This window comes from Ornithorhynchus anatinus, chromosome 1 (assembly GCF_004115215.2).
Source record: "Ornithorhynchus anatinus isolate Pmale09 chromosome 1, mOrnAna1.pri.v4, whole genome shotgun sequence".
Lineage (NCBI taxonomy): Eukaryota > Metazoa > Chordata > Mammalia > Monotremata > Ornithorhynchidae > Ornithorhynchus > Ornithorhynchus anatinus.
The window spans coordinates 108,137,209-108,154,870 of NC_041728.1; the positions used below are offsets into that span (position 1 = coordinate 108,137,209).

Consider the following 17,662-nt stretch of genomic DNA (forward strand, 5'->3'; position numbering starts at 1 on the left):
GTGGGGCCTCAGGGGTAGCCAGGGAGCACCTCAGGGAGGGCCGGGGAAGACTTTGGGGGTAGCCAAGGATAACCAAGGAGCATCTCAGGGGTAACCAGGGAACAACTCAGGGGTAGCCAGAGAGAGCACCTCACCCTGCAGTGACCCCAGGTGGGGAGCACTAACACAGGTAACTTTCCTGGTGCCGGCATAGTGAGATCGGGGAATGTAGTCGCCCCCCAACTACGTGGCCACCCAGGCAGGTACGGAAGGGATGAGAGGATGCGGTGGATGGTATAGTCTGATAGCCAGAGCCGAAGGGGGAATAGAAAGAGACAGAGAGAGGTGAAGGGAGCAGCAGGAGCCCAGGAGTCAAGAGGGTCATGGGTTGTAAACCAGCTTAGCTACTTGTCTAGTGGGCCTTGGACCAAGTCACTTCGCTTCTCTGGGGCCTCGGTTACCTCATCTGGAAATTGGGGATTGAGACCGTGAGCCCCACGTGGGACGGGGACTGTGTCCAATCCGATTTGCTTGTATCTACCCCGGTGCTTAGTACAGTACCTGGCACATAAGAAGCGCTTAACAAATACCATAATTATTAAAGCCCTAACTACAGTGGCCACCCCTCCAAATACCCGCTAGAAATATCTGCCCACCCATTTTAACGGTCTGAAATTCACTTAAACTTCAGCGTTCCCGGTTTTCTGCTTGGTTTTGAGCTGCTGTGGGGCTCACCAGCGTCAGAGAGCAGGAGTTGCAGAAGAAAAGGAAGCCAATTTAATTCCTCCCCGGGTATTCTTCCCCAGCGCTCGGTAAGGTGTCGCACCATTAAGCGCTTAATAAAATCTCATTATTATTGCTATGCAGCCCAAAGCCTCCAATTCTGAGGTCTGGGTCCTTTGGTTCCCAAAGGCGGCACACGATGGACCCAGCTCTCAAGAATGATGAATTCCGGGACTGTTGTCTACTTTCTCCATCCCAGATCCCAGAGCCACTTTAATCCACCTCCTCAAACTAGCACGGGGCAACAAGCAGCAGCAAGTTGGCAGCGGCCAACCCCCGAGGGTTCAACGGCTACAGAGCCAGGCATGTGCCTTGGCTTTCTGGCCATCCCGCCTGCCAATGGCTCATTACTCCCCAGTTCCCTGAAAGTTCAAGGGCAGACTAGTCCGTTTTAATTACAGAAGAAGAAAAATGGCATTCTTCTCTTATAAACTTATTTCAATTTAAAAAGTCCTCTCAGGTGTTGCAAACTCTGTATGACGCAAGACATTACAATGTACAAAAGAGAGAAGCCGCGTGGCCTAGTGGATATGAACGGGCCTGGGAAGTCAGAAGACCTGGGTTCTAATCCCGGCTCTGCTGGCTGGTCTATTGAGTGACGTTGGGCAAGTCACATAACTTCTCTGGGCCTCAGTTACCTTATCTGTAAAATGGGGATTAAGACTGAGAGCCCTAGGTGGGACATGGACTGTGTCCCACATGATTACCTTGATCTACCCCAGCGATCAGTACAACGCCTGGCACATTGAAAGGGCTTAGATACCATTCATATAAACACTATTTGGAGAGAAGTTGGGAGACGGATGGCAGTAAGAGAAGCACCGTGGCCCGTGGAAAGAGCGCAGGCTTGGGAGTCAGAAGGCCTGAGTCCTAATTCTGGCTCCATCATTTTGTCTGTTTTGTGACCTTGGGCAAGTCACTTAACTTCTCTGGGTCTCAGTTACCTCATCTGCAAAATGGGGATTACGACTGTGAGCCCTATATGGGACAGGGACGGTGTCCAACCCTATTATTTTGTATCTACCTCAGTGCTTAGTACAGTGCCTGGCACGTAGTAAGGGCTTAACAATTACCATTAAAAAACAAACAAAAAAAGAAACCCATAAACCCCTACAAACTATAGCCACCAGCCTAATCAATCACTCCATCACCTTGCCCCATCTTAACCTCACCTCCCTTCTCTCCTTCTACATCCCAGCCTGCAAACTCTGCTCCTCTGGTGCAGAATTTCTCACTGTGCCTCCATCTCCCCTGTCCCACCGTCCACCCCTGGCCCACATCCTCCCTCTGGCCTGGAATACCCTCTCTCCTCAAATCCACCAAACAATCAAACGTCCCCCCCTTCAAATCCCTACTGAAGGCTCACCTCCTCCAACAGGCCTTCCCAGACTAACTCCCCCTTTTCCTCAGCTCTCTTCTTGACTCACTCCCTTTGCTCTTCCTGCCCCACAGCACTTATGTGTATACTTATAATGATTACGTATATTATGTATATTGATACCTATTTACTTGTTTTTATGTGTATATATCCATAATTCTATTTATTTCTATTAATGCCTTTTTGTTTTGATGTCTGTCCCCCTCGCCCTTTCTAGACTTAAGCCCGGTGTGGGCAGGGATTGTCTCTCTTTATTGCTGAATTGTACTTTCCAAGCACTTAGTACAGTGCTCTGCACTCGGTATGCACTCAATAAATACAACAAATGAATGAATCGATCAAATAATGGTATTAATTACCACTTATCATATGCAAAGTACTGTACTAACACAATGTAAGAGCTGGTAGGTACGTTCCCTGTCCAAAACAAACTTACAGTCTAGTAGGGAAACAGACACTAATATAAACTACAGGTATGGACATAAGTGCTGTGGGTGGCTGTGAATAGCAAGGGCTTAAATCTCAAGACTTTAGATGCTTTGCAGGAGGGGGTGCAAACAACAACTCGGGTTGGACACAGTCCCTGTCCCACGTGGGGCTCAACGGTCTCAAACTCCATTTTACAGATGAGGTACCCGAGGCCCAGAGAAGTGCGGTTACTTGCCCAAGGTCACAGAGCAGACGAGCGGCGGAGCCGGGATTAGAAGCCGTGACCTTGTCACTCCCAGGCCCGTGCTCTCTCCGCTACAACATGCTGCTGTTTATATTATGTACCTACCGGACACGGTACTAAGAGTTGGAGTCAATACAAAATAGATACGGACACAGTCCCACTCCCACGTGGGGCTCACAGTCTAAGCAGGTACAACACGTATCTAATTCCCGTTTTTAAAGATGGGCAAACTGAGGCATTAGAGAAGTTAAGTGACTTGCCCTGAACTGGCTGTGGGCAAGGAATGTGTCTGCCAACTCTCCCAAGGGCTTAACGTAGTGTTGTGCACAAGGTAAGTGCCTGATTGATCGGTTGATTGATTGCCCAAGGTCACACAGCAGGAAAGTGCTCAGTATAGTTTCGTGCACACCGCAAGAGCTCAGAAATACCACTGATTTGACCGGATTGCCGGAGCCAGGTTTAGAGCCCAGGTTTCCTGACTTCCACTCCTGTGCTCTTTCCACCAGGCCTCGTCGCTTCAACCTCATTAATCAAACGGTGCGTCGCTTTGGCGACGGCCAAACGGACGTACGGGTTGAATCGGCTTTCTTTCTGATGTTGCGCACCCTCAACGGTTAAGCATTTTGTTTAAACTCCGCAACATCAGCGTTCAGCCGTCGAGACGTGATTTTACACCGTCCCAGTCGCACAAAGGAATTCAAGTTTCGGCACGCTGCAGTCCACCGGGGAGATGCCAATTTGACGGGAGACAGCAGATCGCGAACTTCATTTTCACACCCACTTCATGGCTCGTTCATGCCGAGGCATACCACCTCTTCACTAGAAGAGCTGCGAATTTGGCCAAGAGAAAGGGGGTAGATTTTCGGTTACATTTCCCAGTTCCCCTAAAGCACATCCTTCGGTAAAACGCCATCATCGGGGACCATGGCAACGCAGGGATTTGAGCTGGGCAGGGAAAAACCACTTGGCATTTGCATCGGCCCCAGATTTTCCATGGGAAAAAAAAAGCCTTATGCGCTGCTGCCCTCTAGCGGCACGGAACAAGACCTCATTCAGAAAACTTTGTGTCCCTTAAGGAAAATCCAACCGCAAACCGATGATGGAATTCAAATATCGAGCCCAGACGGCCAATGTTTGCAAAATGGGAGGCTTTTGGGGTGAGCCCTCCTTGTTTTTCAACCCTCTCTCTCTTTATTGTACTTCCCAAGCGCTCAGTACAGTGCTCTGCACGCTGCGGTGTCCGTTTTCAGTTTCAGGGCAAGCAGCGTGGCTCGGTGGAAAGAGCCTGGGCTTCCGGAGTCCGAGGTCATGGGTTCGACTCCCGGCTCTGCCGCTTGGCAGCTGTGTGACCGTGGGCAAGTCGCTTCACTTCTCTGGGCCTCAGTTCCCTCATCTGTAAAATGGGGATGAACTGTGAGCCTCACGTGGGACGACCTGATTCCCCTGTATCTACCCCAGCGCTTAGAACAGTGCTTGGCACATAGTAAGCGCTTAACAAATACCAACATTATTATTAAGTGCTCAACAAATACGATTGAATGAATGCAGAATAACAATAATAATAATGGTGGCGTTTGTTAAGCGCTTACTAGGTGTCAAGCAGTGTTCGAAGCGGTGGGGTGGAAACAAGGTAATTAAGGTTGTCCCACCTAGGGCTCGCAGACTTCATTCCCATTTTACAGATGAGGTAACTGAGGCACAGAAGTGAAATGACTTGCCCAAGGTCATACAGCTGACAAGCAGCAGGGCCGGGATAAGAACCCATGACCTCTGACTCCCAAGCCCGGGCTCTTTCCACTAAGCCACGCTGCTTCTTGAGGGCTGTGGGCCTCTTCTCTTAAGTGGGCAAGGTCCGGGCCGGGCTTGCTTAAGTGCTGGGAGAAGTACAATAATAACAATAATAATAACGTTGGTATTTGTTAAGTGCTTACTATGTGCAGAGCACTTTTCTAAGCGCTGGGGGGAGATACAAATTAATCAGGTTGTCCCACATGAGGCTCACAGTCTTCATCCCCATTTTCAGATGAGGTAACTGAGGCCCAGAGAAGTTAAGTGACTTGCCCACAGTCACACAGCTGACAAGTGGCAGAGCAGGGATTCGAACCCATGACCTCTGACTCCCAAACCCGGGCTCTTTCCACCGAGCCACGCTGCTTCTTGAGGGCTGTGGGCCTGTCCTCTTAAGTGGACAAGTCCGAGCCGGGCTTGCTTAAGTTCTGGGAGAAGTACAATAATAATAATTGTACCTGTTAAACGCTTACTATATGACCCACACTGTAGTAAGCGCTGGGATAGACACAAATTAATCAGGTCAGACACAGTCCCTGTCTCACACAGGGCTCACTCTTACCCCCATTTTACAGATGAGATAACTGAGGTACAGAGAAGTGAAGTGACTTTAAGGTCACACAACAGACATAAGGCAGAGTCAGGATTAGAACCCAGGTCCTCGTGTTCTAACCACTATACCTCACTCCTTCTGACCCCCAGGTTCGCGTTCTATCCACTAGGCCTCACTGCTTCCCCTCAACAGCCCCCAGACCCTCCTCCTTAAGGGTTTCCAATCTAAGACCACACCGAATAAATCAGCCGCGTGAAGGAGAGACAGACAACTGGATCAACGGAGAACACAGACGGACTACCAATCACTGGAAATTTACTGTATTCTACTAAGCTCTTAGGAGAGTACAATACAACAGAATTAGCAGACATGTTACCCTTCTACACCGTAAGCCCATTGTGGTCAGGGAATGTGTTTGTTATATTGTTTTGTACTCTCCCAAGCGCCCGGTATAGTGTTCTGTACACAGAAAGTGCTCAAAAATTATGACTGACCGACTGCTCAAAACGAGCTTACAGTCTAGAGGGGGAGACAGACAGTAATATGAATAACTTATTATTTCTCTGGGGGAAAAAAATTCAGACCAGCCGTTTTCATGGCACTGGATTCATAAAGTAGTAAGCAGGGGATGCTCGCTTTATGGAACCAAAAATCCAGCTCAAAAAGAACAGCAAACGGGTCCATAATTGCCCAGGATTTCTTCTATAAAAACACACGGGTCCCAGGCTGGATGCCGGTTGGTTTCCTGGGAAGTGACCAGTAGGGACCAGCCCAAGACTGAATCTAGGTGCCCAAGTCTCCTGATACCAGCTGATACCAGCCAGCCACGGTGCCACAGACTACTAAGTGACCTGATGAAATAAACCCTGCGAAGCATCTGAAAATACCGATAAATAGCAGAAGGATGAGCTTATGCATATCCAAGAAAAGAGGTGGCAAGAGGAAATGTGGGAAGTTTCTCGGACAGAGGATCAGCTGTGCGACTTGCAGCGAGAGAAAGAGCCAACTAGACCATCCATTCAGACCCTTGGGATAGTTTGCAGACAGCGATCCGTAAAATCCTCCCCGTCCAACTTGTCTCCTCATGGCATTTCCTTCCGGTTCGGGCCTGGGAGTCAGAAGGATCTGGATTCTAATCCCGGCTCCACCACGTGCCTGCTGTGTGACCTTGGGTAAGTCACTTCACTTCTCTGGACCCCAGCTGCCTCATCTGTACATGGAGTTTAAGAATGTGAACCCCATGTGGGACAGGGACTGTGTCCAACTTGATTAACCTGTATCTACCCCAGTGCTTAAACAGTGCTTGGCACCTTAAGTACCATTATTATTAAGACACCACTGATTATCAATTGCCCAGGATTTAAACCAAAGGCATTGAGCAATTAGAAAATAATGAGCGAGGACCAGCTGCTCGGGTGAGAGGGGAATTACTTTGAAGCATGTGAGCAGGGAGGGATACTCACAGGCCGTGCTGGCATTCTTTTTTCATTTGGCAAACTAGTCAAGTTAGCTCCTGCTTCACTCAGAGTCGGAAGTGACCGGATACTAAGCCGGTCTGGTGGCCCTCGGCTCAGCTCAGGAGATCCCACCGCTGCACGGCAAGTTGGGAGAAACTGTGGTGTTCGGTTGTCCGGAATGTCTCATAGGATGGGTTTTACAGAAACGGAGAAAGGGAACTAGGGGCAAAAAAACGCTACATCTGAGATGGGGGCGTTGGGGGGAGATCCCTTTCCAATAACACTGGTTGTTCACAGTGCAAAATAACAACTGTTCATCCTTGCTAAAACTTCCTGGCCAATACTAATTATTATTTTTTTTTTTTACCAGAGTTTACAAAAAGTGAGTTATCCAATCTGTTATCCCATCCCAACAGAACAGATGGTGACTTCCGTAGCTTAAATACCAAAATGTTTACCTGGTTCTTAAAAGATAACTGCAAGTTCTTAGTTTACAGGCTGTGAGCTCACTGGGGGCAGGGAATGTCTGTTACATTGTTATATTTTACTCTCCCAAGCTCTTAGTACAGTGCTCGGCACACAGTAAGCATTCAATAAATATGACTGACTGACAAGCCCCTGAGGGGACAGGGACTGACCTCGTTATATTGTATCTACCCCCGGATTTAGCACAGTGCTCTGGAACATAAGTACTTAATTATTAAGTTAATGGGGAGAGACTAGAGTTGTGCTATTTTTTAAGCACTTGCAAGAACACAGTTCTAAGTATCGGGAGACCTGGTTCTAACCCCAGCAATGCCTCCGGCCTGCCAGGTGACCTCAGGCAAGACCCTTAACCTCTCTGTGCCTTAAATTCTTTCTCTGTAAAATAGGGGGAATAATTCCTGACTTTCCTTACCTCACCAGGATGTTGTGAGGATAAAATGAGATCACTGATGGGAAAGCCTTCTGGGAAAATGAGAAACCACTATACAAATTAAAGGTGGTAGAACCCATGACCTGTCCTTCTTCTGAAATATGAAAATCACTCAAAGGTATTTACCAAGCGCTTACAGTATGCACCGCACTGTACCGTTTGGGAGAGTACGATAAAACAGTTGGCAGACAAATTCCTTGCCCGCATGGAATGAGTAAAGAACTCGATCCATTCTTGTTAGCTAATTGTGGTTTTCAATAGCCTAAGCAAAGGCTCCCACATTGGGTACTTTCATAAATGGCTTGTGATGGTGCCAATCGAATTCTCATTCTGCTGACCCCCCAGACGACGGTCGACTGGGCTTTTTCTCTCCCAGAACGTACAATTGTTAAATCCCATCTACTGAGATGTTTTCCAAAGACACAATCCATTAGTTTTCAGGGATGGGAGCATAGGTCTGTCAATGGGACACCATGTCTGAGCTAGCCAGTTGGCTACTCACATATATTCAGAAGGAGAACACCATTTGTGCTAGCTGTGCCCAGACGAGGGATTGGCAGTCTATGTCTCTCAAGCCATGGCTGGCTCTTCTTGATACTAAACATAGCTCTAGAGCTCAGATTCCCAAAGATAAGGCACAGCTCTTGAGGCGGGAGGTAGCTGACCTGCTCCAGTCTTAATAATAATAATGATAATAATAAAAGTAATAATAATGGTATTTGTTAAGCGCTTACTATGTGCCAAGCACTTGTAGATACACGGTTATCAGGTTGGACACAGCCTCTGCCCCACACGGGGCTCATAGTCTAGGAAGGAAGGCATAAGATTTAATCTTCATTTTACAAATGCGGAAACTGAGGCCTAGAGAAGTGAAGTGACTTGCCCAAGGTGTCACAGAATCTGCGTGGCAGAGCCGGGATTAGAACCCAGGTCCTTTGACTGCCAGGCCCAGGCTCTTCCCACTAAGTCAGGTTTATTCTCTAAGAACGGGAGAGGGGCCAAGGTGGAGGCGCCCCACTCGGGCCAGGGACCCATGGGATTTCTTCCCACGGTCCTCCCCAGCAGGCAGGACGAATGGATGAGCTGGAGATACTCTCGTGCCCCTGTGGCGGAGGACACAGGCCTCAGGACGCGGTGGGGCCAAGGTGGGCCAGCCCACCAGGCAGGGACGGGAGCCACTCACCCACACCGGCAGCTGCACGGGCTGCCGGCTGGGCGGGCAAGTCAAGCCCCCGACCTGGCCCCACGTGTGCTCGTCACATGAGGTCATTCATTCATTCAATCGTATTTATTGAGTGCCTACTGTATGCAGAGCACTGTATTAAGCGGTTGGGAGAGTACGATACAAGAATAAACAGTGACATTCCCTGCCCCAAATGAGCTTGCAGTCTAGAGGGGGAAGGTCCCCAGTAGTTGCCAGAGGAGAGGATTCCCCAGTCTCGTGTGCCACACCCGGAGCAGTTTACCTGGCAGGGGCAGCCCAGAGAGAGGGGCAGGGGGCGAGTGAGGCGCCATCCTCCCATCTTCTCAAGTGAAAAGCACCCTGAAAAGCACCCCCTTCTCCTCCCCCTTGACCACCCTCTCTCCAATGGCTTCTTCCCCTATCCCAAAAAGCCCTCTGAGCTCCACTGCCCTCTCCAGATCATAATAATAATAATAACGATGTTGGTATTTGTTAAGCGCTTACTATGTGCCGAGCACTGTTCTAAGCGCTGGGGTAGACAGGGGAATCAGGTTGTCCCACGTGGGGCTCACAGTCTTAATCCTCATTTTACAGATGAGGTAACTGAGGCACCGAGAAGTGAAGTGACTTGCCCAAAGTCACACAGCTGACAAGTGGCCGAGCCGGGATCCGAACCCATGACCTCTGACTCCAAAGCCCGTGCTCTTTCCACTGACTCACCATCTCCCTCCTTCCAGAACTTTTCAAATTCCTTGAGAGGGTTATATATGCCCACTGCCTCCACTTCCTTTTCTATATCTCCCTCTTCAACCCTCTATAATCCACTTTCTGCCCCTTTTCTTCCAGAGACCGCTCTCTCCAAAATCACCGACGACTTCCTTTTGTCAGGTTTAATGGTCTCCGCTCTGTCTTCAACATCCTCTACCTTTTGTGGGCGACTCTCTTTTTTCAGAAACACTATCTAACCTTGCTTTTTTGCGCACCCATTCCCAATAATTGTGATATCTGTTAAGAGCTTATTATGAGCCAAGTACTGTACTAACCGCTGGGGTCGGTAGAGAAGTAGCGCGGCATAATGGATAGAGCACAGGCCTGGGAGTCAGAAGGTCATGGGTTCTAATCCAGACTCCGCCTCCTGTCTGCTGTGTGACCTTGGGCATAATCACTTCACTTCTCTGTGCCTCAGAGTTACTTAATCTGTAAAATGGGGATTGAGACAGTGAGCCTCTCTTGGGGCAGGGACGGTGACCAACCCAATTTGCTTGTTTCCAGGCCAGTGCTTAGTATAGCGCCAGGAATACTGTAACCACTTACATACAATAGTAATAATAATAATTATTATCAACCCTGATGGGCAAGTTAGGCCCCAGAAAATTGAAGAGACTTGCCCAAGGTCATATAGCAGCAAGTGGCAGCGCCGAGATCTGAACCATGACTTTCTGACTCCCAAGCCCCCTCTCCATCTACTGTGCCAAGCTGCTTCATCTCCTCATTCATTCTCCCAGCATTCAAAGCCTATAATCCTGGCAATGTCCTTAACTCCTCCTCTTCTTTCAAGACCCAAATTTGTCTTTTGCCCAATTGAGTTGATCCTCCCCCCTCATTTTCGGGATCTGCCCCTTTCTCTTCATCCCCACAGCCCCCAGAGTAATCCTGGCACTAGTCATATCCTGGCTGATCTTTCTACCTCCAATCTCTCCCCTCTCCAGTCCATATTTCACTCTGCTGCCAGGATCGTTTTTCTAAAACATCATTCTGCACAGGGCCCCTCGTTCTTCAAGAACCTCTCATAGTTGTCAATACCTCTTCACATCAAGCAGAAACTCTTCCTGACTAGTTCTTTAAGGACTCAATCAGCTCTCTCTCTCTCCCACTTTATTCTTTACTCCCACTATACCCCCACCTCACACTCCTTCCTCTAATCTACTCACTGTGCCTCATTTTCATCTCCTTCACTGCCTACTCTTGTTCAAGGCCCTTGCCTTGAACCTGTTCCCCTTTGTCTCTGACCACAGCTCTCCCCATTTTCAAAGCCCTTCTGAAAACCCATCTCCTCTGAGAGGTCTCCCCAGTCAATTTCTAATCTCCCCACTTTAAATCCTCCACAACCGAGAAGCCGAGTGGCCTGGTGGATAGAACACGAACCTCGGAGCCAGAAGGGCCTGGGTTCCAATCCCGGCTCCGCCAAATGCCTGCTGTGTGACCTTGGGCCAGCCACTTAACTTCTCCATGCCTCAGTTACCTCATCTGGAAAATGGGGATTAAGACCGGGAGCCCTATATGGGACAGGAACCAACTTGATTATCAGGTTCAACCTGATTATCTTGTATCTACCCCAGGGCTTAGTACATTGCCTGGCACATAGTAAGAGCTTAACGAACACCACCTGAAACAAAACCAAACTGTTACTTCAGCACTTCTGCGCCATGTAAGTACTAAAGAATGCACAACCTATGGTTGCACTAATGTGCATCTCTTAAATTCTCTACCACTTCCTCCTATCTGTAATTTCTTTTAGTGTCCATCTCCCATACTAGAATTTTAACTCCTTTAGGGATGGGTTGAGCTATATTACTTCTACTGAATAATAACTATGGGTACTGGTTAACCGCTTACTGTGTGCCAAGCACTGTTCTAAGCACTGAAGTAGATAAAGTCAATCAGGTTGGACACAGTCCTTTCCCACATGAGGCTCACACTCCTAAATCCTTATTTTTACACCCCAGTGAAGTGACTTGCCCAAGGTCACACTGCAGATATGTGACAGACCTGGGATTAGAACCCAAGTCCTTCTGACTCCCAGGCCTATGCTCTATCCCCTAAGCCGCACGCTTGCTACAGTGCTCTGCACACAGTAGTTGCTCAAAAAATACTATTAGTTGATGATGCACCTGAGAAGCAAGGACACCATAATGATGCCACAGCGAACATCTGGCCTTGATAATGTTGGTATTTGTTAAGCGCTTACCATATGCCGAGCACTGTTCTGAGCGCTGAAGTAGATATAGGATAATCAGGATGCCCCACGTGAGGCTCCCAGTCTTAATTCCCATTTTACAGATGAGGTAACTGAGGCACCGAGAAGTGAAATGACTTGTCCAAAGTCACACAGCTGACATGTGGTGGAGCCAGGATTAGAACCCATGATCTTTGACTCTGAAGCCCGTGATCTTTCCACTGAGCCATGCTGCTTCTCAACTCAATCTATCTACACTGCTGGGAGCCGATAACGGACGTAAAATGGCAGCTGCTCATCCCGAAGTCCTGAAACATTGCAGGATACCAGGGAATGCTGATCAGAGCTCCGCTGCAACGGTGAGATCGCCTGGTACGAATGGATGACAAAGGGACACCCGGGACTATCATTCAATTCAATCGTATTTATTGAGTGCTTCTTGCGTGCAGAGCACTGTACTAAGCACTTGGGAGACTACACTATAAACAGACACATTCCCTATCCACAACGAGTTTACAGTCTAGAGGACTGAGCTTAGTGCTGGAGCCTTGTTCAAGAGGTAGCCAGAGGTACAAGTACATGGATGTACTGAAGGCCAGCTTCTAATCGTGCTCCACTGATCCTACTCCTGGGGAAAATGGCTGTCGGAGATAGGTCCTCTTTTTTTTCTAATAATGGTGTTTGCTAAGCGCTTACTATGTACCAGACACTGCACTAAGTGCTGGGGCGGATACAATCTAATCAGGTTGGGCTCAGTCCCTGTTCCACATAAGGCTCTCAGTCTTCATCACCATTTTACAGATGAGGGAACCGAAGCCCAGGGCAGTGAAGTGACCGACCCAAGGGCACCCAGGAGACAAGTGGCAGAGCCGGGATTAGAACACATGTGCCCTTCTGCTATTCCAGGGGTGGCCACACTAGGGCTGGTGAACCGCATGTGACTCTCTGCCACTGGCTGTGCATCTTGTGCATGGATGCTCTTTTGCCCCTCATGATAATAATAATTATGGTATTCGTTAAGTGCTTACTATGTGCCAAACACTGTTCTAAGTGCTGGGGCAGACACCAGGCAATCGGGCTGGACGTCCCTGTCCCACGTGAGGCTCATCGTTTTACAGATGAGGTAACCGAGGCCCAGAGGGGTGGAACGACTTGCCCAAGGTCACCCAGCAGTCAAGGGATGAGCCAGGATTACAACCCAGGACCTTTGCATCCCGAGTCCGTGCTCCGGCCACCAGGCCAGGCTGCTTCCCCTAGGGTGGAGGCCTGCCAGGTGTCACCACTGCTCCAGCCCTCCCTCGGGATGGCAGCATCCACGCCCACCTGAGCCTGGGTCAAGGAGGGCTGTGGTGTCCCATTCCAAGCGGCCGTTTCTCGCCCGCTGCCATCCCTCCCTTCCCACTGGAGCACCTGTTCTCCAACACTCACCGTAACCTCTCCCCGGCCTTGGAATGCCTACTGGCCACCGGGGCTCTCGGCCCTATTATGTTTTGGGTTTGTGGCTCTTTGGTTCCAAGAGCCTGGTCTGGACACCCCTGAGCTATTCATTCTTTTGAGGACCAACTGATGAGCTGCAGCAAAGGAGAGAGAGACTAGGCAAAAGGCGGTTCTGAGCAGTCATTCAATCGTATTTATTGAACACTTACTGAGTGCAAAGCACTGTACTAAGAGCTTGGGAGAGCACAATATAACAACAGACACGTTCCCTGCCCACAATGAGCTCACAGTCTAGAGGGGGAGATATATTAATATACAGAAATACGCAAATTACAGGTATATACAGATAAATACATATGTGCTGTTGGGATCCCTGCTCAGGATGGCTCCTGGAGAGTTTCCAGTACTCTACCAATCTTGGCTACGGGAGGGTCAAGCAGAGGCCTACCCTTTCCATTCCTAGCTTGGGCAGTGAAGGCAATCTACTACAAGTCCAAACTCACCTGTGCTGGGCAGCAGCGGCATGGGAGAAAGCCGAAGGTGGAGACTCAAGTTGACCGTGCGGGAGAAGGCAGTGGTAAACCACTTCCATATTTTTACCAAGAAAACTTTATATACTACCGGAATGACTGCAGATGGAGAGTGGGGCGTCGTGGGAGAGAAGTATCTATGGATCCGCTACGGGTCAGAAACGACTCAACAGCTTAAGATAAGACAAGCTGTGGGGCTGGGAGGGAGGCTGAATGAAGGGAGCAAGTCAGGGTGATGCAGAAGGGAGTGGGAGAAGAGAAGATGGTTTAGTCAGGGAAGGCTTCTTGGAGGAGACATGCCTTCAATAAGGCTTTGAAGTGGAGAGCAATTATATGATTTGAGGGGGGAGGGCATTCCAGGCCGGGATAGGATATGGGCAAGAGGTCAGCAGCGAGACAGATGAGATCGAGGACCAGCTGAGAAAGTTGGCATTAAAGGAATAAAGCGGGTTGGGCTGCGTTGTACTAGAAGAGTAGGGAGGTGAGGTAAGGTGACTTACTGCTTTAAAGCCAACGGTGAGGAGTTTCTCTTTGATGCAGAGGTGGATGGACAACCACTGGGGTTTCTTGAGGAGTGGGGAAACATGTTCTGAACCTGTGCCGTCCCTCACCTGCAGAGTCTCTGGTCGGTCGGCCATTTGGCTTCCTTCATGTTGGCCCCGCTGCACAACTTACCACACGGCAAAATGTTTGCCTCCCTTGTTAGACTGTCAGCTCCTTGAGGGCAGGGGTCCTATCTACAAAGTCTCTTGTACTGTATTCTCCCAAGCACTTATTACAGTGCTCTGCACACAGTAAATGCTAATAAATGCGCTAGATTGTACCTCTAAATCCTCTAGGCTAAGTTGGTCATGGACAGGGAACCTGTCCACCAATTCTTCTATATTGTACTCTCCCAGGCACTTAGTACAGTGCTCTGCACACAGTAAGTGCTCGATGAGACCGTAGACTGACTAAATAAATACCACTGACTGAAGTAAATGCTAATAAATATGCTAGATTGTACCTCTAAATCCTCTAGACTAAGTGTGTCGTGGACAGGGAACCTGTCTACCAATTCTTCTATACTGTACTCTCCCAGGCACTTAGTACGGTGCTCTGCACACAGTAAGTGCTCGATAAGACCGTGGACCGACTGAATAAATACCACTGACTGAAGTGGGGGAAATAGGGGCACAACTATCATTTTCAATGGAAGACTCCAACAGAAGTTAACCGAGAGATGCCAAGAACTTTTCTCTTAAATTTTCTTTTACATAATCTTCAACGTGTGGTTAAACAGAAAGGTGAACTGTCTGCTCTTTTCTAAACATCGTCAGGTAAAGGTGGGTTCTGACATGGTATGGCCAGACCCAGAATCACTCTGGCTGTGCCCTACATCCATAATGCCTATGGATAGACCTTTTGAGGTTAAATTGTATTGGAGGACAAAGGAGCACAGTGCTAGATTATATAGAATCTACCACCCACTTAACCCACAACTGAAAGCATGAGAAAAAGCACACACTGGCTGGTGGAAAATCAAATCTGCAGCCGCAAACATGATTTTCTTTTACTTAAAAAAAAACAAACCCCAAACTAAAACCTTCCTGAGATTGAATTCTTCTTCTGCATTCAAATACTGAGGGAAACTCACTGAAAGGCAAATGACTTTGAATTTTAAAATGAAAACAAAACAAACAAAATCCCAAATCAAAATATTGACGCCACTTTCTATCAAGAGTTTTTAAACTTTCCAACTTCAGGATCTGCTTACCATTTGGGGTCCAACATTCACATTTATGGGTCCCAAGGTTTTGGGTAAAATCTTGGCTGGTGAGTTGGCGCTGGAAACCGGAAATGCAATCAGTGAAACGTTACCTAAAGAGAAATCGATAAAGTTAGTATGAAGGCCCTCTAATCCACCTTGGTAGTCTGGGGGCTATAATGGTTGGTTCCTCTAGACTGTAAGTTTATTTTGGACAGGGATTCATTCATTCAATTGTATTCATTCATTCATTCAATAGTATTTATTGAGCGCTACGTGCAGAGCACTGTATTAAGCGCTTGGAATGTACAATTCAGCAACAGATAGAGACAATCCCTGCTCACTGATGGGCTTACAGTCTAATCGGGGGAGACAGACAAAAACAATAGCAATAAATAGAATCAAGGGGATGTACATCTCATTAACAAAAAAAATAAATAGGGTAATAAAAATATATACAAAGCACTTACTGTGTGCAAAGGATTCTACTAAGTGCTTATGAGAGTACATTATAACAATAAACAGACCCATTCCCTGCCCTCAACAAGCCCACAGTCTTGAGTGGGTGACAGACATTAATATAGACATGCCTACTAATTCTGTTGTACTCTCCCAAGTGCTTAGTAGAGTGCTCTGCACATGGTAAGCGCTCAATAAATACCACTGACAGATAGATATTCTTCACCGACCCCACCTGTTCATATTTTACTTCACACCAGTCTCAGCTTTTAAAACACAGAGCACTGGAGTGCCTTTTCCCCTATGTTTCCCCATAAAAACTCACGACAACGTCATTCATTTTGTAAAGAATACAAAATGGTAGCAGAATTCTGGAACGACCCAGCCGGCCAATTGGCATTCACGCCAGGCACCAACAGGTCCCGGCCGTTCACATACGGACTGCCTTAATCTTTCCCAGAGCAGAGTGCCTAACTCGGTGGCAGGGCTATCAATCGATCCATTCATCAATGGTATTTATTGCATGCTTACTGTGTGCAGAACCCTGCACTAAGCACTTGGGAGAGTAGACCATAACAGAGTTGGTAGACACGTTCCCTGCCCACTGAGACAAAGTCTGGGTAATTGGATAAGCCACAGTAAACGTGGCTTGGTGGAAAGAGCCCGGGCTTCGGAGTCTGAGATCATGGGTTCGAATCCCAGCTCTGCTACTTCTCAGCTGTGTGACTGTGGGCAAGTCACTTAACTTCTCTGTGCCTCAGTTACCTCATCTGCAAAATGGGGATGAAGACTGTGAGCCTCATGTGGGATAACCTGATGACCTTGTATCTACCCCAGCACTTAGAACAGTGCTCTGCACACAGTAAGCGCTTAACAAATACTAACGTTATTACTTAAATACCACTATTATTATTATCATTAATATTATAAGCCCCTGAGCATCCCATTGCTGGGTCAGTCTGTCGGCCCAGGACTCTTTCTCTGGCAGTGGGGCCTGGACACTTGGAGGAATCCAACAGCATGGCATAACGGACCGAGCACGGGCCTGCAAGTCAGAAGGTCATGGGTTCTAATCCTGGTTCCACCACTTGTCTGCTGTGTGACACTGGGCAAGTGAAGCTCAGAGGCTTCACTTCTCTGAGCCTCAGTTACCTTATCTGTAAAATAGGGATTGAGACTGTGTGAGCTCCATGGGGGACAGAGACTGTGTCCAACCTGATGTGCTTGTATCCACAGTGCCTCGCACACAGTAAGCGCTTAACAAATGCCAACATTATTACCATAATAATGTTATTGTCCTCCTGGACATCCCCCTAATATTCTTATCTTTTCTCTCTAAATCCCTTTCTCATCATTGTGGGCAAGGAATGTGTCTGTTTATTGTTGTATTGTACTCTAAGAGCTTAGTACAGTGCTTCGCACGCAGTAAACGCTCAATAAATACGATTGAAGGAAGGAAGGAAGGAAGGAATGAATGGGACTCTTGTCCACAAACTTGTCCGTGCCCTTCTTGAAATTTTTGCCAATTTCTTCCTGCACGACAGTGTGAAAAGTGTTTCCTTTGAACCGTAGGGACTGACTCTCTTCAAATACAATGAACATCCCTTAATCTTAGTGAACAACAATTCTGGGTGATTTGGGGGGGAAAATATCCATCATTTTCCCTCTCAGCTTTCCTCTTTCCAGCCTGAAGTGTCCTAAACTTTTCAACATTAGGAATCTGTCATATCCCCCGATCATACTGGACCTTTCCCAGCTGTATTTCGGGCCTTCTGGAAGATTCGGCAATCAGAACCACCCAAAAGTAGTCTAGATGTAGGGGT

The 17,662-nt window shown here is 47.9% G+C and overlaps 1 protein-coding gene across 7 annotated transcripts in view; it reads right to left on the reverse strand.

Annotated features, from left to right (window-relative positions):
* Positions 1 to 17,662, reverse strand: part of TFDP2 (transcription factor Dp-2) — a 164,780-nt gene that overhangs the window by 46,717 nt on the left and 100,401 nt on the right. For all 7 annotated transcript variants that reach the window (XM_029063595.2, XM_029063602.2, XM_029063587.2 and 4 more), the window contains one exon: positions 15,390 to 15,493. In XM_029063595.2, coding sequence (XP_028919428.1) covers positions 15,390 to 15,493 — 104 coding nt within the window. The remainder of the gene's footprint in view (positions 1 to 15,389; positions 15,494 to 17,662) is intronic.